General features: G+C 41.2%; 3 protein-coding genes across 5 annotated transcripts; 1 reads left to right on the top strand and 2 right to left on the bottom strand.

The window, feature by feature from the left end:
- Window positions 1-1,991: 1,991 nt before the first annotated feature.
- otomp (otolith matrix protein) lies at window positions 1,992-13,176 on the bottom strand. Of its 2 annotated transcripts, none has more exons than XM_051388816.1 (10): window positions 13,086-13,176; window positions 9,760-9,887; window positions 9,451-9,587; window positions 8,974-9,076; window positions 8,514-8,699; window positions 6,695-6,869; window positions 5,966-6,033; window positions 4,254-4,438; window positions 3,724-3,895; window positions 1,992-3,579 (listed from the first exon to the last, which is right to left on the bottom strand). In XM_051388816.1, the coding sequence occupies exons 2-10, from the start codon at window positions 9,848-9,850 to the stop codon at window positions 3,569-3,571; spliced, it is 1,128 nt and encodes a 375-aa protein (XP_051244776.1). In that variant the 5' UTR covers window positions 9,851-9,887; window positions 13,086-13,176; the 3' UTR covers window positions 1,992-3,568. The 2 variants fall into 2 exon arrangements, with proteins under 2 accessions (XP_051244776.1, XP_051244769.1); XM_051388809.1 differs by having other exon boundaries at window positions 9,760-9,971; window positions 13,086-13,174.
- On the top strand, window positions 13,170-21,652 carry acvr1l (activin A receptor, type 1 like). 2 transcript variants are annotated; one of them, XM_051388774.1, is made up of 10 exons: window positions 13,170-13,323; window positions 14,094-14,177; window positions 15,160-15,414; window positions 15,549-15,760; window positions 15,873-15,972; window positions 16,618-16,764; window positions 17,166-17,441; window positions 17,939-18,136; window positions 18,337-18,467; window positions 20,126-21,652. In XM_051388774.1, the coding sequence occupies exons 2-10, from the start codon at window positions 14,105-14,107 to the stop codon at window positions 20,255-20,257; spliced, it is 1,524 nt and encodes a 507-aa protein (XP_051244734.1). In that variant the 5' UTR covers window positions 13,170-13,323; window positions 14,094-14,104; the 3' UTR covers window positions 20,258-21,652. The 2 variants fall into 2 exon arrangements, with proteins under 2 accessions (XP_051244734.1, XP_051244742.1); XM_051388782.1 differs by lacking the exon at window positions 13,170-13,323 and adding an exon at window positions 13,411-13,640.
- On the bottom strand, window positions 21,500-27,093 carry d2hgdh (D-2-hydroxyglutarate dehydrogenase). The gene is made up of 10 exons (XM_051388764.1): window positions 26,932-27,093; window positions 25,615-25,983; window positions 25,468-25,525; window positions 25,237-25,376; window positions 24,940-25,133; window positions 24,628-24,796; window positions 24,350-24,493; window positions 24,121-24,263; window positions 23,707-23,872; window positions 21,500-23,563 (listed from the first exon to the last, which is right to left on the bottom strand). The coding sequence occupies exons 2-10, from the start codon at window positions 25,949-25,951 to the stop codon at window positions 23,301-23,303; spliced, it is 1,614 nt and encodes a 537-aa protein (XP_051244724.1). The 5' UTR covers window positions 25,952-25,983; window positions 26,932-27,093; the 3' UTR covers window positions 21,500-23,300.
- Between the last annotated feature and the right edge of the window lie 247 nt (window positions 27,094-27,340).

Below are 27,340 nucleotides of genomic sequence, written 5' to 3' on the forward strand. Positions count from 1 at the left end.
GAGAGGGCTGCTGATGAGGAAGAAAAAGTGAAGGATGAGAGAGGTGAGGGGGGGAGTATAGGACATGAGAGAGGAAGGAGAGAGAGAGATTTAAGGGTCTGCTGCACTAAAAGCATATAAAGGACCAGTGCCAGGCCCCGTGTCCCGACTCACCTCACCTCCCACACAGCACAAACCCACCTTGTGTAAGAGGATCCGCTACTTCCATGCAACTTCCCACTGCGTGTCCCGTGTGTGGGTATGCAGCCACAAGCCTGTGCGCACGGGCCGCGCGCGTGTGACCGTGTTGGGGTTATCAGGAGTGCTAAGGATGGGTGGTAATTGAATAATGACAGTAACGCCTCTGATGGATTACCTGTCACTCTTCCCTTTTCTCTCCCTCCATCACTGTCATCTCTCCCTTCTCTGCCGCTCTCGCCTCGCAACCTCCGGTCAAATTGTCTCCCGTCCGTGCCATCACCCGTGCCAGCTGAGATAAAGACACCCACAAACACGCAAAATGACACGCCTGCACGGATTCTCTCTCTCTCACACACACCCACACACACACACTGCAATCATGCATCCTCACCTCACACACTTTTATTGGTATATTATTGTCATTCACAAGGAGGGGAAGGAGTATTTAGACCCTTCACTTTATTAAAGTTGAAATTTCTGCAACAAGTATTTGCGGCAAAATGCCCAAAAGTGCAAAATGCCTGAGATATGTTACACAAAATTTCATCAGTGGTAGTAAGTAGTAATACTGCACTATAAAATACTCTAAATATATATATGTATATCAGTAAAAGCACTGCATTAAACATTTTATGGTATCAGTAACACTTACTGAAAGTATCCAAAGTTTAAATTGTCATTATGCAGAATGGCTTATATTCTATTACTAGATTGTTATTAGTGATGCATTTACTTTCCCCTACTGGCCTTTCCTCTCTTTCACACCCCCGCCTCAAGGTTGAGTGGGTTGTATTAGGGCCTTGTTAGTTGTTTTTATTTGTGCATTACAGCAAAATGGCCAGCGAGAGAGAGAGAGAGCTGAGGATTGAGAGCGATTGCAGCACTCTGCTGCAATGCAGTTCAATCTACAGTATCTGCTAGCTGCTAAATGGTACTCCTCCATCACAGACAGAGAATTTCTCTAAAGGATTAATGTTGCATTCCCAGCGGGGGCATTTGGATCCATGCTAAGAGGAGGGCTGTTTCTACATGGAGACCACCTATGTGGCGTGTCCCTGATTCACCTGTCTACCTGGGAAGTGCTTCTCTCCACCTGAGTGAGCACCTGAGTCTCTGTATGCAGGTCTTTGTTGTGTGTGTGATCTCTGATTTTTTTTCCTACCTCTCCATGTCCTAATTCCTCCCTTCGTTCTTTCCTTCCTCTCCCAAACGGCCGTGAGGGAGCGAACAGCCTATTTGTGAGTGAAAGTGTGTGCGAGAGGCAGAAAGACTGGAAGGGAGTGTGAGATGGAGCAAGAGAGATGATATCAAGCGTAATTCATTTCCACACAGATATCATATAGCAGTTTCAGGATAATTAGCTAGAAAGGACTGGAGAGGATTATTTTCTTTATCATCATTCATTTAATTGGTTGAAAAAGAGTAGGTTTGCAGCACTACATTCAGGAGGACTATTTACATCAAGCCTCTTTGAAGACTGTCGGGCAACAGTAGAAACGAACAGCACCAATGGTACACACCAGAGTCGAATTAGTACAACAGATATGCCTTTATCCTTCACAAATTAGGTACAAAATATTGCTTGTCTAAAGAATCGTGGCGTCTTTCATCTTGCACAATCACACTTGGGGCTACAGGAGATGAAATGTGACTTTATTTTATTTCAAAAAGTCCCTGCCAAAACCTGCCGTCGCCTGAGCAAAGTACTGCAGATACATTCCTGTATTTGTATCTATTGCACTAGTTCTGACTCGCAGGATTTCTTCCAGCACGATGAGGTCAAAAAACACAGTTTGACGAGGAGAACTTCATCCGGTTTATCAGTTTATTGCCGAGCTCTGTGGTGTATAATGTGAAAGAAATAATAAAAGTGGAGATGACAAGTAAAGCCCAGAATTACAGTCTGTTACACGTTTTACAGTACATGATTCCGTAGGTCAAGTAAGGTTGGTGATTTAACCGTGACTCTTTAATTACAGTTCCTTAAACATGTCAGAAAAATAAATGATCCTCTGGATTTTTTTGACAATCGCTGTTTCTTCATAGCACATTAATTTGGTAATTCTCTCCTTCATGACAATTCTTTGATAATATGACACACTGCACTGACTAATTTCTGCTTGTAACACCATCCTCGAACATCCTCTTGTTAGCAACGCTTACCTTCTATCGTTATCAACATCTCACTATAGGTAGCAATCTCAAAGTATAAATGATAAATTGTAGAAGAGTCCACATATTCCTTAATGTGTTGAAGCAGGACAGACAAAGTAGGGTTTGGAGTGCACATTTTGGGAGTTTTGGGTTATGCAAATGTTGTCACAGATAAGAAAATTATCAAAGCTTTTAAAAAAAACCGGCTTACTCAGGGGTCACTGGAGACAACCCAAAGCCCTAATCCAGTTTCTCCTAACTGTATAGTGTAACAATACACTGTGAGCTGGCATGCTCTGGTCCACTATACCAGACGTGAGAAAGCAGTGATCCAAAGTCGTAAGCTATACAAGCCATGGGAAAGCAGCAATCCTATCAACACCCTAACACATAGGCACATAAACGTACACAGACATGCACATACACACACTTCTTCTCACTCACACACAAACAGTATGATATGCCAGACTTCCAATTAGGGCAATAATGGCTGTGGGAAAAAGTGTATACACACACATAGACACACACACATACAGTAACTGAGACTTCTAAGCTCAAAGTTAATAGCACCCAGTTGTTCAGTGCCAGAGACAGACCCTGTGGGAGGAGGGTTGGGGGGGAGGTGGGTATATGGGTGGTACTGAAGCTTAGAGTAATGCAACAAGAAGACATCATTTCCCAGCAAACACACAGGGTAGGAACATTTAACAAGACTTTGTTTGTATGTATAAATCAATATTGGGGGAGACGTTTCATGTTTAAGGGGGTAATTCCACTAAAATCAAAATCCTCTTTTCAAAATCTGTCAATAACATACGAACCACAACACTCATTAACCTGCACATCTTTTCTATGTTATTGTTATTTCTATCCCTATTCTTTTCTATTTCCTACCCTTTCTTTCCAGCATCCTTTTTAAACCTAAGCTCAATTTCAGGGACGTTTTTCCTGAAATCTTGTATTAGCTGATTATCCCTTCTTAGCGATGTCCTACCCTGCCAGCCAGCACACTAGAGGAAGTACTAGGTTGCAGGAGGACAAGGATATAATAACAAAGCAGGGGCAGTGAAATGCAGGGAGAAAACGTGACACAAAAAGCAAAGCGAAAAGCGTGAGAGATGGCAAGTTGGAGTGGCAGAGGGATACATATGGCAGGGAGGGAAGGCAGAGCGGGAAGACGGAGACTCAGGGATGGGGTGGAAGTTGATGCGCTGGATGTCTTCCTCCTGTTCCATCAGCAGAAGCCTGTTGGAGAGAAAGCGCAATAATGAGAACAGCTGCAGTGGATACACACACACACACACAAAGAAGAACACACTCCTCCATCCACTTAGCCACCCGTTTTTCATCAGCAGATCCACATAAACACAGAAGCAAAAACACACTCACCCTCACACTCGAAGGCTTGCAGCATGGTGGTGTAAGTGGGGCCCAGCCAAGAGGTGTAGCTACCCAGAACCCTCTGCAGGTGGTGGGTGGCATCACTGAAGAGCAGATCGGATTCGCCATAGCCTGCCGAGCTGAACAGGCTGAAACCCTCGGTTGCGTTGCCAAACACATTCTGCAGGAGAGAGAAGGTGTATGACAGGACTTAATGCATGAGGGCATGCATGGATGTGCGTTGGCGTGCTCTTCGTACGTGTGTGTTTGTTTTGGTTAGTGTTTGTGTGTGTGTAGCCAGGGGATCCGCACAGGATGTATCAGTCATCCTGGCATCTCCCACACACATACTCAGTAAGGAAGAAGGATGACAGTTTAGCAGAGACCTGCGTTATGAGACGCTCTGATCGATAACACAGACTCCACGGAGATATGAGAGAGATATAAACACACATATCGGGGGAACAACACACACACACACACACACAAACACACACACACACACACACAGAGCTGATGCATTTTATGTCCGCATCCACCTGTAAACGTTCCAGGTACTTCCAGACACGACACTTGTCTTCCATGCGCACCACCACAGCATTAGCAGGGACGGCTGCCAGGTGGCATCGTTCATACTCATCCAGACCCGCCTCAGTTCCATCTGGGCACAACAGCTTCAGGTCCTCCAGCTCCAGATCCAGGGCCCAGGACTCCTGGTTCTTACCTTTTTTCATTAAAAAAAATGCGTAAGTAAGTGCATGCTATGTCTCTAAGGTTTGAGAGTGGTGTCTTTTTTTTTTTTTGGCCTTTCCAAAACCAAAAATACAAGAATAAACACGTCATGCCGGAGAGAGACTTGCCATTGGTCGTGCACGTCCTCAAAAATTAACATGAAGCTCCCGTCATTACACAGCGTGTTAATTTGCCCAGATATAAACTGCATACGTTAGCATGCCTGAGTTACTGTAGCTTACCACCTTTAGTAATCTTATCTCCAAAGGCAGGGGACATGTTATAAGGTAACTACATTATTTTCTGGGGTTACAGTTAGAAAGATATCTGCTTAAGACTGATACCTCCACTGTCTGGAAGCCAAGATGCAGAGTTTAGGCTAACATTAGCGGCTCTGGCCTGCTCTTTATTTGGTTTGGTTTCCAGATCTTAATGCCAAGATCTAATTACAAGTTGGAAGTCATGAAGTCATGAAGTCATGAGACTGTGGTGAAGCCAAACGGTAATGTTCTAGCATTAACGAGTCAAAAATCATAAAAGTGGTGAAGCTTATCTTGCTGAACAGACATCATAAACTTTTGTTTGCCACTTATTTTCTGCAATAATCCAATGGAAAAATCCCACTGACTTTTTGTTGAAGCAACCAGGGCGATGCTAACTTCATCACGTGTATTATTTCTGTCGTCAACTAGGTCACCTAACAGCCTGTTACTCCAATAAGTTTTGATTTGACAACACATTTTTTTAATTGTTTTTTTTTTTCTCTTTTGGGGCTGAACCTGAATGTTGACTTTATATTTTGACTATTTCACACCGAAGAATTTAAAAAGCAAACACAGCCCCATTTAGCCAAGCAAATAATTAGAGGCAAAAAATAAACCCCCCTTGAAACTACTTTCTCCTTCCCTAGCCAACAGTACAGGCCTTCTGTGTTATTTTGACCTCCGTTAATTGGTGTGACTCCGGACATTTCTGAACCATATGAGAAAGTATGCTTCGTTAAACAGCTACAGTGTTTGTAGAGCTGGTGTCAAACTGCTCCTTCTCGGCTGTACCAGCAGAGTCTGTGTAGCGTGACTGCGATAATGATCACCATTAATTTTGGATGTTGCCCAAAGCGGAGGAGCAGATGCAGCAAACAGAGAATTAGGCCATTTCTTCGCTGGACAAAAATGTCTGAACCACTGTCTGTATGATATCTGTTTCTTTCCCTTTCTCACTTATTTCTCGTTTAATCTGACTGTTATCCATCTCTCTCTTCATCTGTGTCTGTCTCACAAACACACACAGATATCATATACCATATAATTTCAGTGTAATATGTTCATTGTATTGTGGATTTCACACACTGTGAATATTACTCTTATGAGAAACATTGTGAAACACTGACATCCTGTGTCTTGGCAGGGACTAGCACTCTGCTGGCCTGAAGTAACCTCACCATAAATCATTTAAATTCTAAAATGATATCATTATATAACCAGTTGTGTAGTCTCTAAAATGCCACATTAACACTGACCATCCAAATTGTCAAAAACCGTGGTGTGTTTGACAAAGGCCACGTCGCCGAGGTTCTCCGCCACACACCTGAAAGAAAAAGAGACATTTATAATCAGACACATTTAATCTATAAAAAGATCAAAACATGAATAAAGTGGAAAACAGCACACTTGGGAATGTGTTATTGTAACAGCATGACTCTTGAGACCATAATTAAACTCCCTCTGCCGCCTATTGTTCAAGAATTGAAAGCAGCTCCCGAAGCCCTTTTATTCTCATCTCAAACACACTTACTAATATGCCAAAGGCCATTTTACTGAGCACTGCTGCACTGTGACACAAAGAAATATATACAGGAATGAAATTATGTCATTTTAACATTTTGTTATATTGTCACAATTATAACACAATGAGTGAAAAGAAATCGCAGCACACAAGAAATCATGCAAGGTGTTTGTTCTCTTGTTATTTTGATCTGTTTGCAAACTGTTTTAATGATTTAATGCTTTTCGATTTTTCTGCTTTGAACACACCCTAAAAAGACTCACAAGGGTACACATTCATTACTGTATTATTACCCTCATCACTGTATAAGCTTTTTTTTTTCAGAGCTCACTATTTTTCCTTAATGGAGAGGCTGAAATAGATATAAAATAGCGGAGACACAGAGGCAGGGGTCATGATATCTACTCCACCTCTGGGTGCCATTAGTGTATTATTTCCCACGTTCTTTGCATCAGTGTGGTACCTCAGTGCCCCTGCCTCTCCGTAGTGCCTCTCTCTGTGGTTGCTGGCACAGATGTGTCTGTCGTTCTCGTCTCCTATACAGGCCTCGCACAGGTTCTTGGGGTTGTTGCCTCTGGGGTCGTGCCGGGGGTCCTTAACACCGGGCACGCAGCTGTAACCAAAGAAGTTGCCAACGGCTGGTGGAAAAGACAAAGAATTGAGGAAGTTAGAGGAAGAAGGGGGAAAAGGTTGAAGGAGGATAGTTCTTTTTTTATTTAGGTCACCAATTAGCCACGTCTAACTTATTCTGCACTCCCCCAAGAATTATGATAAATTATATTAAGTATATTTTATACACGTGTGGTGTCAAAGTGAGGTGTTCAAGCTGCAACACTTGATTTAATTACTGATTACATAATCAGTTAACACAAAATAAATCAGCGACTATTTTGATGATCAATTAACATTCATTAGTTTTAGCTTCTAACTTGTGTAGATTTGCTGTTTTTCTTATTTTATGATATAAAACTGAATATCTTTGGATTGTCAGTTGGAGAAAAAAAGGCAATTTAAAGACATCTTTATTTAATTGTTAATTGATTAATTGAAAGAATAATTGTTGATTAATTGATAATTAAAATAATCCTTAGTTGCATTAGTGGGTCTATTTGTAAGAAAAGGTTGCAAATTTGTATCCTTAATTAAATTACATGCAGGATTTTTAACTGTTATTTGGTAACTGTCTTCTAGGGTTGTTTATCCTATTTTTGTAGTGTTGATGTATCTGTAAGAGATAATGCCCAACAAGGTGTCCATTATATGGAATTAATGGATGATGGGAAGCCAACCAACATGAATTTAGAACAGCACACAGACAGTTTCACAGGAACTACTTAGAAGGTGTCTTATATCAGGAATTCAAAGACACTCAGCAGGCAATCAGAATTAAGTATTCACCCAGACCATCGTATAATTAACAATAATACCAACGTTACAAAAGAATAAGTAGCAGCAAATTTGGAAAAGCAATTTGGCATTTTTCTACACTTTTCTATACCTTATTGTCAACAAATTCTATGAAAAGAGAGGTAGTTTATCTGTCAATACTTTTCAATACTGTCTAGTCTGTGGCATTCAGACTAGACATTTGTTCTTACTAAAGATGGAACTTTGGTTGGTCATGTTTGTGTGTGTGTGTATATATATGTATTTATATATAAATATGTTTAATTCTTTAAAAGGTTGAGTAATTTTTTTTAGGACAATACTGCTGTATTAATGAGGAATTCTTTCCTGCTACAGAATTGGTTCTCTGAGTATTCACAGTAGCAAGACGGTGTATGTGAGATTGATTCAAAATAAACTACAGTGTCCATGTTTATCATATTATAGGAACATGTCACCTAGTGCAGCACTGTGGTTCATTTATGTGTTTTTAAGAAGACATATCAGACTCATTTGTGAACAATAAGAAAAATAGGATAAATATCCCCAGCCATATCCTTTAAAAGATATTCATCTGCTCAATCTTACTTCCTTTTCCTCTCTTGCAGAAATTACGACCTTCCAATGTGTCCTTCTGTTCATCGTTACCCCCCTCCACACACAGACACACACACACACACGCACACACATTTACAGAGACAGATGCACTGTTCTCTAACTGACTCTTCTCCTCTTACCTCCAGTCCTCTCAATCCCTTCACTCTTCATTCCACATCACTGCTTACCCTCTCTGAACCTTAAAGCTTCCACACATACATACACACACACACACACACATCCACTTATACACCTTTCCTGCTTCAACCTCCCCCCCGCCCCATGCATCTCTGTCTCACCTCTGGGAAAGTTGCACTGCTCCCCCACGCTGATCTGAGAAGTGTTGACCAGATAGCCAATAGGAACAGTCCACCCCACCGTGGTGCGTATGCCGGGGTGACAGGAGCTACGCTCGTGCATCTCCAGCAGGGACAGGTCTGAGGACGAGCGACGTGCCATCGCTACCACGTAGTAGCTAATACCATCTGGAGGGAGGGATTGGGACAGGTGGAAAAAGCAATTGGGAGTCATTTTTTAGATCGGGGGAGCATGGGAAAAAAGGAAAAAAAATTATTAATAAAGATACAAAGAATAATGCATCTGTATATATGGGGCTCTAGCAAGCGGAAGTTATGTTGCAAGATATGCAGATTCCAACATATTTGGGTATAACCATGACTTTACATTCAGTGACATACATTAGTGAAGCTGCTGAGGCTTCAGTGTCTACCTGCTGAAAGGCAGAAACCTGTGACTTACCCACTCTGTTGTGGGACTCTCCTGCAGCCAGCTCTAGGCCATGGCAGAGGCCAGCAGCATAGATGTCATCTGCAGTCATGGAGGCTGCATCTGCTGTCCCATTCTGACAAAAACACATATATTTTCTCCATGTCAGATGACTAATGCACAACATCGTGCACAACACAAGCTTGTTTTATTTGACTGGTGCAGCTGAAAATTATTTCAAATGACAAGTATCTGATGGATCTGCTATCGGAATTACAACTTAAATTACAGATATTTATCAAAAAGCTAAATGTGGCCAATTAATGAAGATGTGGACATACTGAGATGGTGTCAAACAAAATGGTCCAGAAGAACTGCTGAAGATCATGTGTAATATTTCAGCCTATTACTTTCCACCACCAAAATCTCTCATTTTCTTTTGGAATTTGAGTAATAAATTAAGTAATGCAGACTAGAAAATCCACTTTCCCATCCTGTTTCTTCAAATACCTTGATTTTGTCAATACAATCTCTGGTGTTCAGGCCACGGACACATTGCAAAGTCCCTCTTATATTCTGAGATGTAGCGTTCCCGGCCAAATCCAGACACTTCTGCTCCTCAGCGTCAGACAATACACACCAGGAGACTGTAAATTAAGTGAAAAGTAAATGCAAATTTCCCTGTAGAAGAGCACACACGCGGTATCTGTGAAGGTGTTAAGAAAACTCCATATTTTAAAACATTACTTTAAACATCAAAGTAAGAAATAGTATATATAGTATATAGTATATATAAATTGAACATTCTTTTGGACGTACCTATAGTTCTTGGATTGGAGACACAGCTGACAGACAGAAGAGGCAGAAGCAGGAGGAAAGCTACAGGCAGCCTTCTCTCTGGACGCTCCATGTCGGCTCTGGTAGGAAACCTGCTTGGGACAATCTCACTAATACAAGAGAGATGAAGAGCAGGTGGATTTCATTGAAAAAAGAGTCACTCGGGTACCCCCTCCCTCTCATATAACCTGGTCCTGAGACAGAAAGAGAGAAGGAGGGGTAAAAGGTGGGAGAATGAGGCAGGTAGACTGGATGTAGAAAGAAGAAAACATTACATTATTCCTCTATCCCCCGCCTCTTAAGTCAAAGTGCCCAGTAGATAATCCTTCCTCCATCTCATGATATAGTATAGCATTTCCCCCTTCAATTATCCACTGAGACTTATCCCCAGTGGAAAGGATAGTGGTGGACACACGTAGACTCGGAGCAGTTCAGGTCACCTGGCACACAGTGTTGACCCGGGGTCTTTAATTAAAAAAGCTGTGGACAATGTGTCTCTGTGCTGGAGCTGTGTTCGTGGAGAATAGATACCGGCTGGGTCTTGCTCCGACTCACTGGAGACTAAAGCACCAGGTAAGCAAGAACAAACAGCACTGGCTATTGTTCGCAGCCACGAGATCCAGTGGAGGGAAAACATACCGGCTACTTGATACAATTCTCCCTTTTCACTCTCTTTGCACACACATACAGTGATATGTGATCGGAGCCACCCGAGAAGTAAATAAATCTAAACAGGTAGAGTTTGTAGATGAGTAAAATCATTCATCTTCTAGTGCACCTTTTAGTTGCAGTGTTGTGTAATGATGTATAAGCATGACTGCACGGGAGATGAAGGGTAATCTTTGTTTTTTGGAGCAGGAGAGCTTTTTAAGGGGGCAGGATGAGGTATCTGATCCTCAACATGCTTGGGTGAAGGGACAAGGAAGCACAGAGGGTCACTTGGACTTTCATCTGTTTGCGCAATTAAAGGCTGCAAATCAGTCAGTGAGCTCCAGTCCCTTTTTTCCCCTTGGAAGTTTGATATCCTCAAACTGAGAAGCACCTGATTCACCTGCGTACTGCTGGAAGATGCATGGAGAACCTCGTTTTTAAGCACAGAGGGTCTTTTTAAAGCAATTATATGCACTTTTTCAAGATTTCCAGTGAAGGCAAACAGCCCAAGGAAGCTATTAAGCTTGTCTCATCTAACTTTTGACAACAATCTAAACAACAGCCTCACAAAGTCAGTTATATGGCATGTGATGTGTGATACAGCGCCTCTGCTCTTTCCACCAAAAAGCTCATGTTTAATTTCACAAAAGTGCATTAATGTCTTATATTAGTGAAGGGGGTCTTTGTTTCAGGCATGATGGGGGTTCGTCTGCTATTAAACACTCCAGGATATATATATATATATTCTTTCTTTGTTTCTTCGCATGTAAATAAATCAGCATATGATGACTTTTGGTATTAGAACACCTGGCATATATTTTACTTATTCATGAGTATATATTATGTTCCAGGTTAATTATCTCTTCTTCAAAGGTGAAGGGTTTATCTGTCATGCAAACAGTAAACCACAGTAAAAAAAATTCAAGTTGACCCTCAGAATAAACTGTGAGAGGCTCATATGACAAAACACTCGGATTGATGAATCAAGCATTGATCTAAATTTAGCTTCACCACAGACTTTATGGAGCTGTAACAGAGAATGACAGTGACTAAGGTGTCAAAAAAAATTAATTCAACAGAAATGTAGTCATCAAAAGTAAGTAAGTACACAAATGCACAAAATACAAGAGAGATTATTAGCTGAAGTTAGTACATTATTAATTATAAACTGACCAATTATATGAGTTTTATCAAACTAACAATCCTCTTTGGAAGTTATTAAACAAATTTCTTATATGGGGAAACTAAACTTTATTGACAGTTTCTTTAACCAGTAATTGTTCCTGGATGCTTTATTGTCTGTCTGTGTTGTTTCTAAATGTCTTTGAAGCTATTTATGTGACATTAGATTGACAAGTGAATGCTTAAGCACATAAACTGGACTGTAAGATGACAGTATGATTTAGTCAATATCACAGGATGTTCAATGACTTCTCTCTGATGCTGTTAAAGTTGTCTGAGTCATACAGTTTGTATTTGGAGGGGACGTGCTCATACACCACTCCTCCTCTAAATCTATCTTTAGACTACAGAGTGAGTTACATATGAAGTAATTAATGACATCTTTTTTATGATAGTGGGTTTCAAATTCTAGCTATACAACAATGTAAAAATATATTTGTATGTAAATTTGCAAAATATGTAATATGTTAAACTTACACACTTATAAGAGAATGTCCCATATTTTAATATGTAGCTAAGTATAAAAGTTAATACTTTTATACGTATGTACTTATAATGTTGTAGTAGTTTAGTTGTTTTTGACAGTATGAATGTTCATTCGTTGCCTTTTTTCTTCTCTCTGCACATACATTTCACATACTATTCATATCATCATCATGAATTAACTTTCAAAATAAAACTCAAGATAAGATAAAACTCAAACTCAGGGATTAAAAATGTAAAACCTTTAGCAATGGTGCAAAGTAACTACACAAGTACTGCACTTATACAACACTGAGGTACTTGTACTTTACTTATAGTACTTACTCTACTTACACTTTCATTTAATGCTTTTTAAATTTTCACTGAAATGGGTCATTCTGCCAAATGAATACTTTTAATTTATTATTTTTCCCCCACAATATTTTTATTGTCTTTTTCTTGTTTTGAACATCCGAACAGTTTAACACTATAAAAACATACATTACACAGTCACACACACACACACACAACACAAAATAGTATTTTCAGGAAAAGCTTAAGTTTATGTCTTTATTTATATTAATGTAAGGCTCCTACAACTGAACAAAGTCTTGCCCTTTGCGATGTAGGCTAGTCCAGACCAAAGAAAAGCTCCTTTATCCACACACTCAATAATGGTGCATTCATACTCTTCCAGCATAGTGCAATACCCCTTTAATTTATAATATGTTACTTTAGATAGGCATATATTTAGCTAAAACTTCTGTACTTATACTTGAATAAGATTTTGAGTGCAGAACTTACACTAGCAACTTTAATTACATTTTAATAAGCATTTGAATACTTCTTCCACCACTGGACGTATATTCTGTTAAATAAGTAATAATACAACATTTACCAAAATAATAAAGTGCCAGTATTTAAAATGAGCACAGAGGGTTAGTTCCCAATGAACAGCCATATAAAGCCCACTGCATTAATATCTCCCTGATGTTATGGTTATTTTCGCCTACCCGACCTGTTGGAGGACTCCTCCGCCCCACAATGCACCTTGGTGATAATGTTTTGGTGACGTCACGTGTGGCTGGCAGTAGGTGGGCTGGGCTGTGGTCCTGCTTTTCTTCTTCTTCTTCTTCTTCTTCTTCTTCTTCTTCTTCTTCTTTACATCGCTAAAAAAAAAAACACCTTTAATATAGGACACACAAGAAAACACCACAGAATGAGTTAGAGGCTGTGTTTCCCGTGTGCCAGGTAGGTTGTGTGTGTGTGTGTGTGTGTGTGTGTGTGTGTGTGTGTGTGTGTGTGTGTGTGTTGACAGTCCTCGCCCGGGCTGCGCTTTGTGCTGTGCAAGCTAGCTTAGCCTCGCTGGGGCTAACGGCAGCATCGGGCAGCCGTCTGTCTGACTGGCGCCTCCGAGGCGCCTGTGGTCGGCCAATAAACCCGCTTGTTAATGGCCTGTTAGCTACAGCAAACAAACAGGCTTTACAGTCCGTGAAGGAAGACGTTTGCTGATAGCTTTTGCTTGCTCGCGTGATTTACGCCATTACCACGGGCTGTGACATTGAAATGTAAGGTGTTAGCTTGCTTGCGGAGTTGTGTTATTGTTTGTTGTCAATGTAACTTCCGTTAGCCTGCGGAGGAACAGCAGAGCAAATGTTGCCTTTTAAAGCCAGTAGTAAGCAATTAGCGTGTTAATCAACAACTTAAGAAGTAACCGCTTGATTATATTACGTCAAGGTAAAGACATTTGACTGGTTAAACTAATAGTGTAATTAAATTCCAGGTGGTTGTCTTTGAAATAGCTGCAGGTTATTCTATAATCAGTAATGTGTATTAAATAAAGCTTTGACAAAGACAAACAGAGGACTCTTTGCGTTCAGCCATTATAAGTTGATGCTTCCTTTCTGTCTGAAGCCTTGGCAGGGATCATCAGAATACATAGACGGGGTAAATGTAATTATCCTCTTTGCAAGCTTGTACTCATTTGAACTCTCTCTGGCTCCTCTTCCCCCCTCTGTCAGTGCACTGAAACATGGATCGTTGCGGTGTCCACGTCCTTCTGCTGCTCCTGCTGCAGACCCTGCAGATATCAGCTGAGGGCTCAGGTACTGTCTCTCCTCTTTATGGTTTACTGCCATCAAACTGCGATGCGTCTCGTTTTGTTGTCTCTTCTTACTGTGCACTCAAATGATGATGAGTGACAAATATATGGCTGGTAAGAAAAGGGTAGCCATTGCCTGTCTCTGTTGTAAAAGTCCTTTGAGCTCAGAGTGATGATTTAAAGCTAAGCTGAGGTTTAAGATGCATGCAGATGTTGTGGCATTTTTACCATGTAGGTGATACTAGATACAGGTGTCATAATTGCCATGTAGTTTAACCATTTGGCAATGCCACGATAACATAACAGCTTGCTAGAAATCATTGCAACAACTAATTAGCTCTCCAGAAATCAAAAACAGAATTCCTCTGTCTTAAAAAATATTGACGACCAACCTCCTCCGAGAGTACCAGCCTCTCTTCATCTCTCTCAAACAACTATTGCCCTTTGCTATGCACTTATGTGTTACTTGATGCACCTGCAGCCTTATGGCACTTGTGTCAAGAGTGGTGCTGGAGCCAGATGTGATGCATATAACCTCCAAAAGCACCGTTCTGGCTGTCCCATCCAGCCAAACTCCATTTTGCAACAGATGTTTAACAGTTATGAATCTCCACTGCCAGACCGGCTTACAGAAAAAATGCAGTTTCACAATGAGTAGTGTTTTGTGGAGGATTTGTTATTTGACCATTCTAGTAATCATTTATGGATATTAAAGCCTTAATTTTGTGTGCAGTAGAAGTCCCAGCCTCCTGCTGACAACTGCTACAGGGCATCCCGAGTGCCCATTGCTGCTCGTCCGTCTTTTAGTGTTATGTTTTGCCAGATGGGCAGCTCGCTAGTTTGAGTTTGAGCGAGAAAGTTGGTGAAACTGAAGTCTGTCTGTTGGCTCGCTGCCTGAAATAAATCAACAGCGGCTACGTGTTTCTATGCACCGCGAATGCGAAACGGCATGAGTGTATTGTGAACTCATATCATCTCTTCCACAGATGGACAGTTGGTGTGTCTGTGTGATGGCCCTAAATGCCTCCAGCCCACCCAGTGCCGCGGTACACGTTGCTTCTCCTCTGTCACAGTCAGCAGCGGCGGGGTGGCGTTTGAGCGCGGCTGCCTGAATGGGACGGATAAAATCCTTTTACATTGCTTCACGGCTCCGTCCTTCCATCAGGCCATTTTCTGCTGCTCACTGGACATGTGCAACAGCAACACCAACATGAGTTCGCTGATGTCTCTGCTTCCAACTGGTAGATATTAGATAATATCATGCTTCATTTTAGCAAGGAAGGGCATTGTCAAATAGAGTTATTGTATTCTGTATCTAATTTTTCCATTTTCACCGCTCTGTATTGGTTACTTTTCTACTCTTGCTTGCTTACAGCCCCAGAAGGTGAGCCGGTCCGGTATCGCGTAGAGACCTTGGCCCTCTTTGTGCTTGGTCCGGTGGTGGTTCTGGCTCTGCTGTCTGTAGTGTCAGTTTTGGCCTGCAGGAGGCTCCACCACGGCCGTCTGCAGAGGCTGCAGGAGTTTGACACAGAGCAGGGAGCCATAGACGGCCTCATCACCTCCAATGTCGGAGACAGCACTTTAGCGGTAAGAATAAGAGGTTCTTGTTGAAACAATGTCATAACCATTTTCATGTATGTTCATGTATGTTCATGTATGCTCCTTCTAAAGATAATCAGATATATGTCTTTGTCTTTAGGATCTGCTGGACCACTCGTGTACATCAGGCAGTGGTTCAGGTCTTCCCTTCCTTGTCCAGAGAACTGTGGCCAGGCAGATCAGTCTGATGGAGTGTGTAGGTACGTATAACCCATCACAAGGCTGGATTGATTAATTTATTTAGAGCCTTACTGAGGACATTCAGTTAGTTAAGTCTTGCGTAAGCTTAGTCTCCGTTTGCTGTTGAGCACAGTTTTTGGAATGACTTCTGATACATATCTGAAAGCAATTTGAGAGTAACAATAAAAGGTCAAATCATTTTTGTGAAATGAACTGTCAAAACACAAGACGTGTGTTTGTCTTTCGGTTCTTTGTGTTGTTCTTGAAGTTACGACACTTGTCTCAAGTTGTTGATGTAAGATTTGCTCGTTGTCGGGGCAACAACAAATTTCAATTTGAGTGTTCAGATGAAAGTATGTAGGTCACATGCCTTGGGATCCTGTTTTGTACCACTATATCATACAGTACAGTGTGTGCCAGTTTGGAATTGGAAAAATGTGGCTTTGTGCTGTTGATGTGGAAACATCAGATCTGTGTCAGACAAATCAGACTCAGTTCCTTCAGCTGCAGCATGAATGTAGCCATAAAATAATGTAAAAATACCCTAAAAGCACTTTTCAAGACAGCGATCACCTTTTTAAAACTCATGTGTCTGTATATTCCCTTTTCTGTCTTCCTGTGCAGCCGTCACTCAATTTCTCCTTCTCCTCATCTCTCTTTTACAGGCAAGGGAAGGTACGGGGAGGTGTGGCGGGGCCAGTGGCAGGGCGAGAACGTGGCTGTAAAAATCTTCTCCTCAAGAGACGAGAAGTCCTGGTTCAGAGAGACAGAGATCTACAATACAGTGCTGCTAAGACATGAAAACATACTGGGTGAGTGTGTTAAACAATAAAATGTTAGATTTTGCAGACCAGTTGGTGCAAAAGGGGGAAAGGAGGATTTCCACATTCCTGTCCGAAATTATGGTTTTAGCATCGTTACCAAGAACATAGTTGTGATATAGCTGTTGTTGTAGAGAAACACGTTTTATCAAAATCTCTTGAAATAAATGTTTCTTTGACAGCTGAGTGCATGTGGCAGGGGGGTTTCCTTGTCTTTTTTAATCTCAGCATTCTTGAGTCTTAACACCTTTATGTTTGAAATAATAAATAAATGTGTAAGTGTGTAACAAATGTGATCCATGCAAGAGAAACTTGACTAACAAGGTATAAATTATACACAGTTTACACTTATTTCTCATCTGTTGTGTTGTTCTGTCTGTCTGTCCTACCAGGCTTCATGGCGTCTGACATGACTTCCCGCAACTCCAGCACCCAGCTGTGGCTCATCACCCATTACCACGAGAACGGTTCCCTTTATGACTACTTGCAGCGAGTTGCCGTGGAGACGTCGGAGGGCTTGGCGATGGCGGCGTCAATAGCTTGCGGCCTAGTGCACCTGCACACGGAGATCTTCGGCACAGAGGGGAAACCGGCCATCGCGCACCGGGACCTGAAGAGCAAAAACATCCTGGTCACAAAGGAGCTGCGCTGCTGCATCGCAGACCTCGGTCAGTCAGTGATCCAGTGTTTTTATTTTCATCTACGACTAATATTTATCTGTTAGTCTTTGGGTTTTCAGACCCTTCATGTCCTCAGCCCAGTGTTTTATGACCACTAACAGGACAATATAGTTACATTATTCCCTTTTTATAAAATGTATTTTTATTGCATTGCTGATATTCTTTCTCTACTCTTAACAAAGATTACAGAAGGATTAGATAATAGAAAGGTTTGATTTGTCACGTATCTTGTGGAGTCTTGATTGTAAGCAAACATTGTTTTGACACTTCACATCAAAATACCTTCTGTTTATCAAACAGATATGTTGACTGCATCTATTTCTTCTGGGCAATTTGTAAATGTTTGGAAACTAGCATTGTGTACACTGGTTGGCTGTCTGTTCTTTTATCAGTCTTTTGCACAATATGTCTGTATCTGTCCATCTGTTACCTGGTGGGCATTCATGTGTGTCTCCTATAATGGTGTACGTAACTGCATGTTACAGGGCTGGCTGTGACCCACTCCCAGGCAGACAACCTGCTGGATGTGGGCAACAACCCAAAGGTTGGCACCAAGCGTTACATGGCACCCGAAGTGCTGGACGAGACCATACAGACGGACTGCTTTGATGCCTACAAGAGAGTGGACATCTGGGCCTTCGGGCTGGTGCTGTGGGAGATAGCAAGACGCACATACAGCAATGGTGAGTGTCTTGCATTTAGGGCATTCTTAGGACTGTAACATCATAAACAACCACCTCTAATTCTGTATTCTTCTTATTTATCAGCACAAATAAAATAGACAGCATCATTATTGTATGTTCATATTGACTTTGGGACAATAGTTTATCCTCTTGCTCCAGTTTTTTGCAATAATTTCTCTCTTCTCACTTTGACTTTCCAGGTATTGTTGAGGAGTACAAGCCTCCGTTCTACGATCAGGTGCCAAATGACCCGAGCTTTGAGGACATGAGGAAGGTGGTGTGTGTGGAACAGCAGAGGCCTTTCATTCCTAACCGTTGGTTCTCTGATCCTGTGAGTATTTTACTATCTAATCCTGTTAAAGGAATGATCATTCACGGTCCTCTGGGGTGTCAGAATGTTTGGTCAGCTTCAAAAAAACGGGCCACTTGCGTTTCAAAAACATCTTTAAAAGGTAGTAAGTACTCACTGGGGTTTCAGTGTCTGGTGACTAAGCAGTGTTGCATGTGTGACGGTAAGATGGTAGTTACCAACCTGGGAGCCAGGATAAATCTGAGTGTGTGTACAAAGTGGGACTACTTTTAATAATTCCCTTTTTTCTTATGTAATATTAGATTATAATATTAGGCATTATCAGGACTTGTAGGATCTAAACCAGTGTTTCTTCAGAATATATTAGGCTCTCTAAATTCCACCATTATGACAGATGTTAAAATACAGTAGCCTACGGACAATTCAAAAAGGAGTCTAGTTTATCCTAATAAGGAGATTATTTATTTTTGAATCCTAAAAAGAACCAGTTCAAGAACCGGATCTAATGTGTTTATGGAAAAGGGGAAGTCTTGGTGCACACTTCTCTTCCAAATAGTTCCCGTTTGGAGACACAATTGCAGTGTTTTTGAAACCATTCATTTTTTTTTTTTTAAATACAATTTTAAATGAATTGGACTTCCATGTAAATGTGCCAGGGTTAGCTAATAAGCTAATTTTCATCAATAGTCCCTGGTCAGGTTACAACAAATTAGTGCTTTAATAATATAATACATTAGTAGATTACAAAAGTGACAGAGATAAATAAAAACAGTGAGATTATGTAAAGGCAGGGCCAGAGATGAGGTGGTTAGATTACTAATGGCTGACTATTCCAATAGTGGGCGGCTCTGAGGACACTGTTTGCCCAAACTTTCTACATCTGTATTGTACAACACGGTCCTCTGGTAGTTGCCCTTGTTGCTCTACTGCTGCTATCCTTCTACTTTATGAACTGGCTCAGTGGGGGAGGGGCAAGCACATGTAAGACCTTAAAAGTTAGGCAACGATCTGCAAAATGTTTAAAGCTATCTAAATTAAAAGTTGTACTTTTTAAAATTATTTTATGACTATGGTGATAACTATTGACCTGCTTTGAGAGTGCTTTTGGTGTCTGTAAGGTTTGTTACCATCACGTTTTAACTCCTAACTAATCATGGACGTATGAACGCGTCTATGTAACAGGCAGATATTGAATCGAAATATTACAGGAAATGCGAGACTTGATAGTATATACTTTTCAATTCACTTCAGAGATTTCTCCACATACCACTAGAGGCAGCTCACGTATCACCAGTGGTACATGTACCATAGTTTAAGAACCAGTGATAAAAAAAACTAAACAATGTAAGAGGGGAAAATCACTTTGATTACTGATAAAATGTCGGGCAGGGTGTTGATCTCCCTGCCTTCTCTCGCTTTATAAGTTGTTCCAGATGGTGTATTGTTGACCTAAGTATTGGGATGGTTCGAGATACAGATATTTTGTACTTTTGTTAGCTTGTTATGATGCGTTACATCCTTACAGTAAAATGCTAAACAAGGCAAGAGAGATTGGTACTCTGCCAGCACCCAGAATTTCCTTACACATCCAAAAGCTCTCGCAGTCACATTGATCGCAGAGTTTCCTCTGACTGTGGGCGACACTCCTTTTCATTTCACATCATGTGTTTCTCTCTCAGACTCTCTCCGCTCTGGTGAAACTGATGAAGGAGTGTTGGTACCAGAACCCTTCCGCCAGGCTGACAGCCCTGCGCATCAAGAAAACCCTGGACAAGATTCACAGCTCTCTGGAAAAGGGCAAGGAGTCGTGAGGGGGAGAGGAGCCTCAGAGGCAGCTGCCTGTTGTCAGGGATCGGCATAGAGAAGAGCCCAGTGTTCGTTAAAGGAGAAAGGGCAATAAGAGGGACGGACAGAGGACCAGAGGAAACAGTTGTTCAAGTGTCATCCAGTCTCATCCTTCTCTTGCTCTCTCACTTTCACTGTGGCTGCCTTCCACCGACATCCCTCTCTCTGACTTGAAGCCCACACAGACGTTTGGAACAGTCCTGTCTGAATAAGCCAGCCTTCGCTACAGGACACAAGCCTGTCGCCAATGTGTTCGCACTGACCTGAACTGTAGACAGTTACTGAGTGTGACGAACTTGGATGGCAAGTTGATCCCAATGCTTTAATGCCCATTTAAGACTGCTCACACACACACACACAAAACGCTACATAATGAGAGTCTCTTACAATTCAATTTCTGATCCCAAGCCAGTGATCGTGGCATGCAGTCGAGGCATTCTGCCCATAGACAATCACAAATGTTTCACTCATTTAGCTTTATTAGAACATGCCAACTATCGCCACACACACACACACACACACACACACACACACACACACACACACACACACACACACACACACACACACACACACACACACACACACACACACACACACACACTACTAAACACAAAAATATGTTGACTTACAAAAGGAAAAGAGCCAATAGAATCCAAATTGTTTTTAAACTTTTTAAAAATAGTATGATATTTATGTATTAAATCTCCACTGCAACCACACTACTGAGGATATGTAAGACTGATGTACACTGACTGTACGACGGTGCGTGAAACTGACTGTATACATATATAAGCATTTACTCTACTGGACTTTCTGTACCCATATTGTCATTATTGGAGCTAGTAGGAAATGAGTTGTTGAGAAATAGGAGAAAAATAGGAAATTGTTCCCGCTGAGCTTGATTGTTGTATGGAAAAAACACACACAGTAAGTACCTGCCAAAAGGCATTAGTCTGTATCTTATAATAAGAATATGAAATGAATTGATCTTCTCTTCCTGGCAACCTTCATAAACTCACTGTGGCTGGTTTTAAAAAAATGTCTTCTGCGCAGGAAGAGAGGATCAACCTGTTTGTGGTAGAGCTGACTTTTTTTTTTTAAAGATATTGGAGCTGGAGTCGTTTTCTGTAACGAGGTGGGCCTCACTCATCTCCCATCTTGCCACACTGTACAAGTTGCCTGAATAACAAAAAAAACACTCCGTCTTCATTTGGAAAGTGTTTTATTCAAGATTCATTTCAAACAGATGAAGTTGCCTAGGTGTGCGGTTACAAATGAATTTGTTCACAAATGCTGGGTTTGTTTTGGAAAAAAACTGTTGCTTTGTCTTTTTTATATGTAATAAAACATTTACTGCACTCTTGCCTAATGATTAGCCAGCACGTGTTATGGTTTCAGTTGCAAGTTCACTTGATAACAGCAGCTAAAATGAATTCATAGGGGTGTAAGAAAATATCGTATCATGATGTTTTGTTTCATCAATTGATTTTTGTAAACTGAGAGCCTCTATGCAGATTTTGTGCAAATGGTGTCCTTTATACTATGACCGTTTTCCTAAAGTTACATTTAAAAAAAAATCGTTTTGCTTACAGTATTGTAATATATCGTATTATACTAAATCGTAACTCCTGTATTATGAAACGTTTCGTATCACCACATTCTTGCCAATACACAGTCCAGTGTTAATTCAACTGTATGATCAATTTGGAGGCTGCAGTTTGTGGTGCTTTTTAGTTGTATTGCGTTATACTGACAGGTCTTTATATTATATTAATAAAAGAAAAACCTCTTTATATAATACAATTCAACAGCACAACTGATGATCACAAAGTTCAATCATCACGTAAAAACCAGTTCAACCAAAAACAACATAATGTTCATAAGTAGAGGATGGTTTTATTAGACTGCATTAGTTTTAGCTTAGTGTACCTAATAAAATGGCAACTGAGAGTACTGATACAAATACAGTTTTACAGTATAAGTCCTTTAAAACAACAACGAGGTCTCCATATGAACACTGAAGCAGGTTTTTGCTGTAATCATCCCTTCTGTTCATACTGGTAATAAAGAGATCCCTTCCTAAAAGTCCTCTTTCTGCGTTAAAAATATTTTCCAAACTAGCTGAAGTTGCTATGAAGCTTCAGCAGACTGAGTTTAATAACTCAAGTGAGTATCTTTCAGAACAGAATTCACTCTTTTAGCTCCACTCTCCTCCACTCCCAGAGCAATGTACGCACAGGAGGAATGAAAACAGCAGGCAATGTCTGTTTTAATGTTAATATGGGCACAAAAAACTGTGAACCTTTCCTTTAAAGCTTCAATCTGCAGCCGGTAAGTGATTTCCCTGCAGTGCTGGAATCAGGAATCCTCATTTCATTACAGTCATTCAAATGATGAACTCTACTACCCAGGCTGTCCACACATTACAGATTGTAACCTTTTAAAAAGGCACAAGACCTTACACTACATATCCAGACACTACTCACTCTTTGATTTTCTGTTTGCCCCCTAGTGACAACTAGTAGGCACAAGGACTGAAGATGTCAATCATTATCGTTCGACTCACTTCCTCTCAGCAATACCAGAAAATATGTTCTGTGCTTTTCATCTATAATACAAAGTGTCCTTCATTTAAAATCTAATCTACTTGCTGGATGGAATAAGGACTGGATCAGACTGAGGCTACTCTTTAAGTGAGCAGCAGAGGTAGTTGATAAGAGACTGCTACGGAACAAAGTCAGCAGCTTGTCCAACGTGGATGTCATTCTGAAAGTACTGCTTTGTGCAGATGACAGTGAAACTCCCTTTTACAGCTTTTGAGACATTGGTGTTTGCGGCTTGCCTGGCAAATGCCTGCAAAACCTGCTGCTCTGCACTCAATGTGTGAAAAAGGTATCAAAGGAAAGGGCATCAGCAGCCATAAACATGTGGTAATAAGCTTGTAGTGAAAATAGAGCTCCTGCATCAGCTCTGTATATAGCACCCATAGCAAAGAGACATTGTGGGTCATTTCAGGTCATCTGGTAAAGTCTTGTACGGGTTGAGGATGCCCTTTGGATCCAGCATGGCCTTGATATTACCCATCAGAGCCACAGCCTGGCTGGGTTTACTGTAGTAGATGTAGTTCCTCTTCTTCAGGCCCAGTCCGTGCTCTGCGCTGATACTGCCGTGACAGCTGGCCGTCCACTCGTAGACAAAGGGCTCGATGGCAGCGAGGAGAGCGGGGTCTTTGGTTGGAGAGGTGACGTTCAAGTGGAGGTTTCCGTCTCCTAAAAGGACAGACGGAAAGAGATGCAGTGAAAATCTTGGTATTATGTAGATTGAGCTGTTGTGGGTAAAGTAATCAAAGCATTACGAAGAAATCATATCTCATGCTACCAGACATTCATGTCTTTTCATCTTCTGGTCTTACCTACGTGTCCATATCCCACCACACTCTTGGCCCGGTCCCCCAGGTGCTCCCTCATGTCTGTCACCAGCTGGTAGATCCGCTCCACCGGAAGTGAGATGTCATACTTGTAAGTGAAGCCATCATGAGTCAGCGCCTCCGTGACACGTTCACGCATCGACCACAGAGCCTGAAAAAAGGTGGGAATGGAAAGGTTGACTGTTGACTGCAGCATCATCATTTGCATCTAAACCAAGGTCCCCTGATTCATTGTTGTTTTTAGAAAACACTACTCAAAGAGGGTTAGATTGCGTATTTGTTGGGGACTATTTTCAGCCACAGGTTTGGTGCTGTGGTGCAAGATTTGGCTACACATAAAAATACTTTTGCTCTGCTTTTGGTATTTATGTGGACTCTTCGAAAGATCAGAAACACCACCTTTATTTTTGAGTCTTCAGTTGCCACAGTCCCATCAGTAACCAATGACGATGTCATCGCCTCGTCTAAGAAATTGTGAAGTTTCTCCCCATCATGCGTTGGGTCAGATCCAGATGTTTCTATGACGACGTAGAAGGGACAATCTGCAAGATGGAGGGCAGAGTTTGGCATGTCTGCCTGTTTATTTGTCTTCTAAACTAATTGTGTGTGCATGCGCGTGTGTGCCTACCAGAGATGGGATTGGGTAGTTTGAGGTGTGTATTCAGCAGCCTCATACATTCACTGTCCAGAAATTCGTAGGCTGACAGAATCTCTCCCAGCATGCCTTTACAGAGCTGAAACGTCTTCAGCAGCTGCTCAAAGGTCTCACAACCTACAAATGGAAGAGAATAAAATCAGATATCAGCTAATTTATGAACAAACTCATAACTAAACTGTGATTGTGATTAGCCAATAATAATGTCAAAAGTGCAGTAGGATAGAGATAGATTAAGCAGCCGTTCCTACCAAGAAAAACCACATTAACAGATTTGGGTTTGCGTGGACAAAGGATGGACACAGCGGTGATAACTCCCAGTGTGCCCTCTGACCCTATGAAGAGCTGTTTGAGGTCATATCCTGTATTATCTTTCCGCAGCTTGGCCAAGCAGTTCAGCACTTGCCCATCTGCCAACACCTGTACATGCCACATATACATATAAATATATAAACATACAAACATTAGATCAGTGCTTTTATCCGTTATCATCAGAATCGTAACATCTCACGCATATCCTCTGTGAAAATGATCAAAGATCCACACTTGTTTACTCCACTCACCGCTTCCAGACCCAGCACAGTCCCGCGTAAGGAGCCGTATCGCAGCAGCCGGAGTCCACCTGCATTAGTGGCCACGTTTCCCCCAATGTGGCAACTGCCTTTTGCCCCCAGATCAAGTGGCATTATGTAGTCTCTCTCCTCCAGATAAAGAGACAAGTTCTCCAAGACACAACCTGCCTGACAGGTCAGAATTCCTGACAGATGGAGAAAATAAACTCTAAGGACTAGTCAAATATGCTGTAAGTAAAAGACACTTTTTCTTTTGAAAAGGTGAAACTTTTGTTTTTTAAGACTTACCAGAGATACTATCAAAGGTCAGGATGTTGTTCATGAGGGCAGTGGAGAGGATGATCTCATCATAAACCGGCACACTGCCCCCAACCAGCCCAGTGTTTCCTCCTTGAGGGTTCACCGCCAAGTTCCGACTGTTACAATACCTACAGAAGAAAGGGGAAAAACAACGACTTTAACTACCTTATAAACCCCTGACTTGTGTAGTTGTCTTTCCACCCACTACTTGTTCTTTACTTGAGAATTTGAGAAACATCCTCTGTTGTTTGAGGTCTCAGCAACACTTCACTGGAACCTGCAGAAGATGTATGAATAGAAGACATTAACATCAGTGAATGTAAGTGTGTGTAAGTGGAATGAGATAAATTCATTTCTAGTCATCACCTCTCACTGACTTCAGCCAATCCACATTATTTGACTCCAGCAGGTCCGGGTCGGTGATGGTTCTGCCGGGTAGGATCTTCCTGAAGAAGGCTACATCTTCCGGAGTTACTCTGGAGAAAGGCAGCCTCTCTGGGGCTGCAGCGGGGGACGGCCTATCTGCCCCAGCTTGCAGCTTTCGACAGCAGACTCCAAACTGCAACGAGGTGGTGGGAAGAAATGGACTGCGGCGGTCCACAGGTGAATGTCCGACTGTGGCTGTAGAGAAGAAGGTGCTATGGGGGCTCACATGTCTGAGAGCTGCCCTCAGTTTTAATGTTCTTTGGAGGATCCCCGCCATGACTGGATAGTATGTAGAGTCGTCAAAACAGGCTGCAGAAAAGAAGTGGGATGAATTATAAGTCTGTATCGATAGATAAATTACAACTTGACAACATGTCCCTACTCATCTGTCAGCTTTGAGTCTAGAGTAAATATATATTCTTATATATCATAGCTATATATTAGCTGCCTTGAAAAGTTTGGGAAAGATTTGGAAAACTGCAGAGAGAAACTGTCAATATATACATCAAGGAGGTCCGTGTCTGTGGTTCCAGTTGCTCATCTGAAGTTTCTTGGGTCATGTGACTTGAATTTTTTAATCTTTTTTGGTGCCTGCGTTTCTGATTAAAACATAAAATAACCAATAGAATTTGATAAACTTGCATTTTCACATGGGACACTTACATTTTCTTTGCGAAGCCTTAAAAATACATTCAGAAGAATCAAGTTGAAATTGTGCAACTTAAAATGATCTTTGGGCAGAGGTATGGATTTACAATATGAAAACAATGAAACATTTTACAGTTGTTTCCATTCTCCATTATACATCCATGGTTGTTTAAATGATTCAAATCCTTAGAGCCTCTTTGCTTCCATAGAGATGCCTGAACAAAATGTTACTTTTTTCTTACACAAATATTCTCTGCAAGTAAATAAATTCAGAAAACACAAATATATATATATACCTATATAAAAAGTATGAAATATGTATTTTGTTCAGGTGGTATTTTACCTTCCAGGATAGTGAATTTCAACCCTGTTCTAGATTAAACCAGTGACCACCTCTTCCTAACCATAATAGTATACTACCATACTTGTATGTTCTCTGAATGCACTTCATGCAAACACACTACTTATACAAACACGTATTATTTCCGTTCGACCTGATAGATAACGTTAAATGTCCTGAGCCTTATATTATGAGGCTGTCCTTTCAGTTAGCTTAGCTCCATTAGCATACTGACAGGACATTAGCTGGAGACTTCTTTATTTACTCACCATAAACGTTCACTTAACAGCCCGCATCTTTCTGCCCATGTTCCTTCCTTCGTGTCACATCTGAGAGCGAAATCTGTTCCAAAGTTCAAGGGCAGCTATTAAAACATGTCTCTCGTTCAGCGTTTACAAACTAACTTAGCTCCTGAGAGTTGACGGAAGTGACAGGTCACAGAGGCGAGAATGGACCAATCAGAAGCCTCCGTTCAGAATGAGCCAATAGGCGTGAGGTTGCGTCGTGACTGCGCAGCCAATGATGGCAGCGGAAGATAAAGTCACTGAGCGTCAAGAGGTTAGAGAGGAAATAGTTCATTAATCACTTTGTATTTGTTTGTTTTTTTAAATTAACTTTATTTAAAAACATAAACGAAACATGAACATACAATAGAAATAATATATTTGTTAAATAAAT

This window comes from Dicentrarchus labrax, unplaced genomic scaffold (genome assembly GCF_905237075.1).
Source record: "Dicentrarchus labrax unplaced genomic scaffold, dlabrax2021, whole genome shotgun sequence".
Lineage (NCBI taxonomy): Eukaryota > Metazoa > Chordata > Actinopteri > Moronidae > Dicentrarchus > Dicentrarchus labrax.

Excerpts from the sequence above, each read along its gene's own strand:
- otomp (XM_051388816.1), bottom strand. The coding sequence starts at position 9,850 with ATGGAGCGTCCAGAGAGAAGGCTGCCTGTAGCTTTCCTCCTGCTTCTG. Across the intron at positions 8,700-8,973 it reads AGAGTCCCACAACAGAGTGG|ATGGTATTAGCTACTACGTG; the intron begins GTAAGTCACAGG and ends CCCTCCCTCCAG. Across the intron at positions 3,896-4,253 it reads AGTACCTGGAACGTTTACAG|AATGTGTTTGGCAACGCAAC; the intron begins GTGGATGCGGAC and ends TCTCTCCTGCAG.
- acvr1l (XM_051388774.1), top strand. The coding sequence starts at position 14,105 with ATGGATCGTTGCGGTGTCCACGTCCTTCTGCTGCTCCTGCTGCAGACC. Across the intron at positions 14,178-15,159 it reads GATATCAGCTGAGGGCTCAG|ATGGACAGTTGGTGTGTCTG; the intron begins GTACTGTCTCTC and ends TCTCTTCCACAG. Across the intron at positions 15,973-16,617 it reads CAGTCTGATGGAGTGTGTAG|GCAAGGGAAGGTACGGGGAG; the intron begins GTACGTATAACC and ends TCTCTTTTACAG.
- d2hgdh (XM_051388764.1), bottom strand. The coding sequence starts at position 25,951 with ATGGCGGGGATCCTCCAAAGAACATTAAAACTGAGGGCAGCTCTCAGA. Across the intron at positions 25,134-25,236 it reads GACCTTTGATAGTATCTCTG|GAATTCTGACCTGTCAGGCA; the intron begins GTAAGTCTTAAA and ends TCCATCTGTCAG. Across the intron at positions 24,494-24,627 it reads TGTTAATGTGGTTTTTCTTG|GTTGTGAGACCTTTGAGCAG; the intron begins GTAGGAACGGCT and ends TTCCATTTGTAG.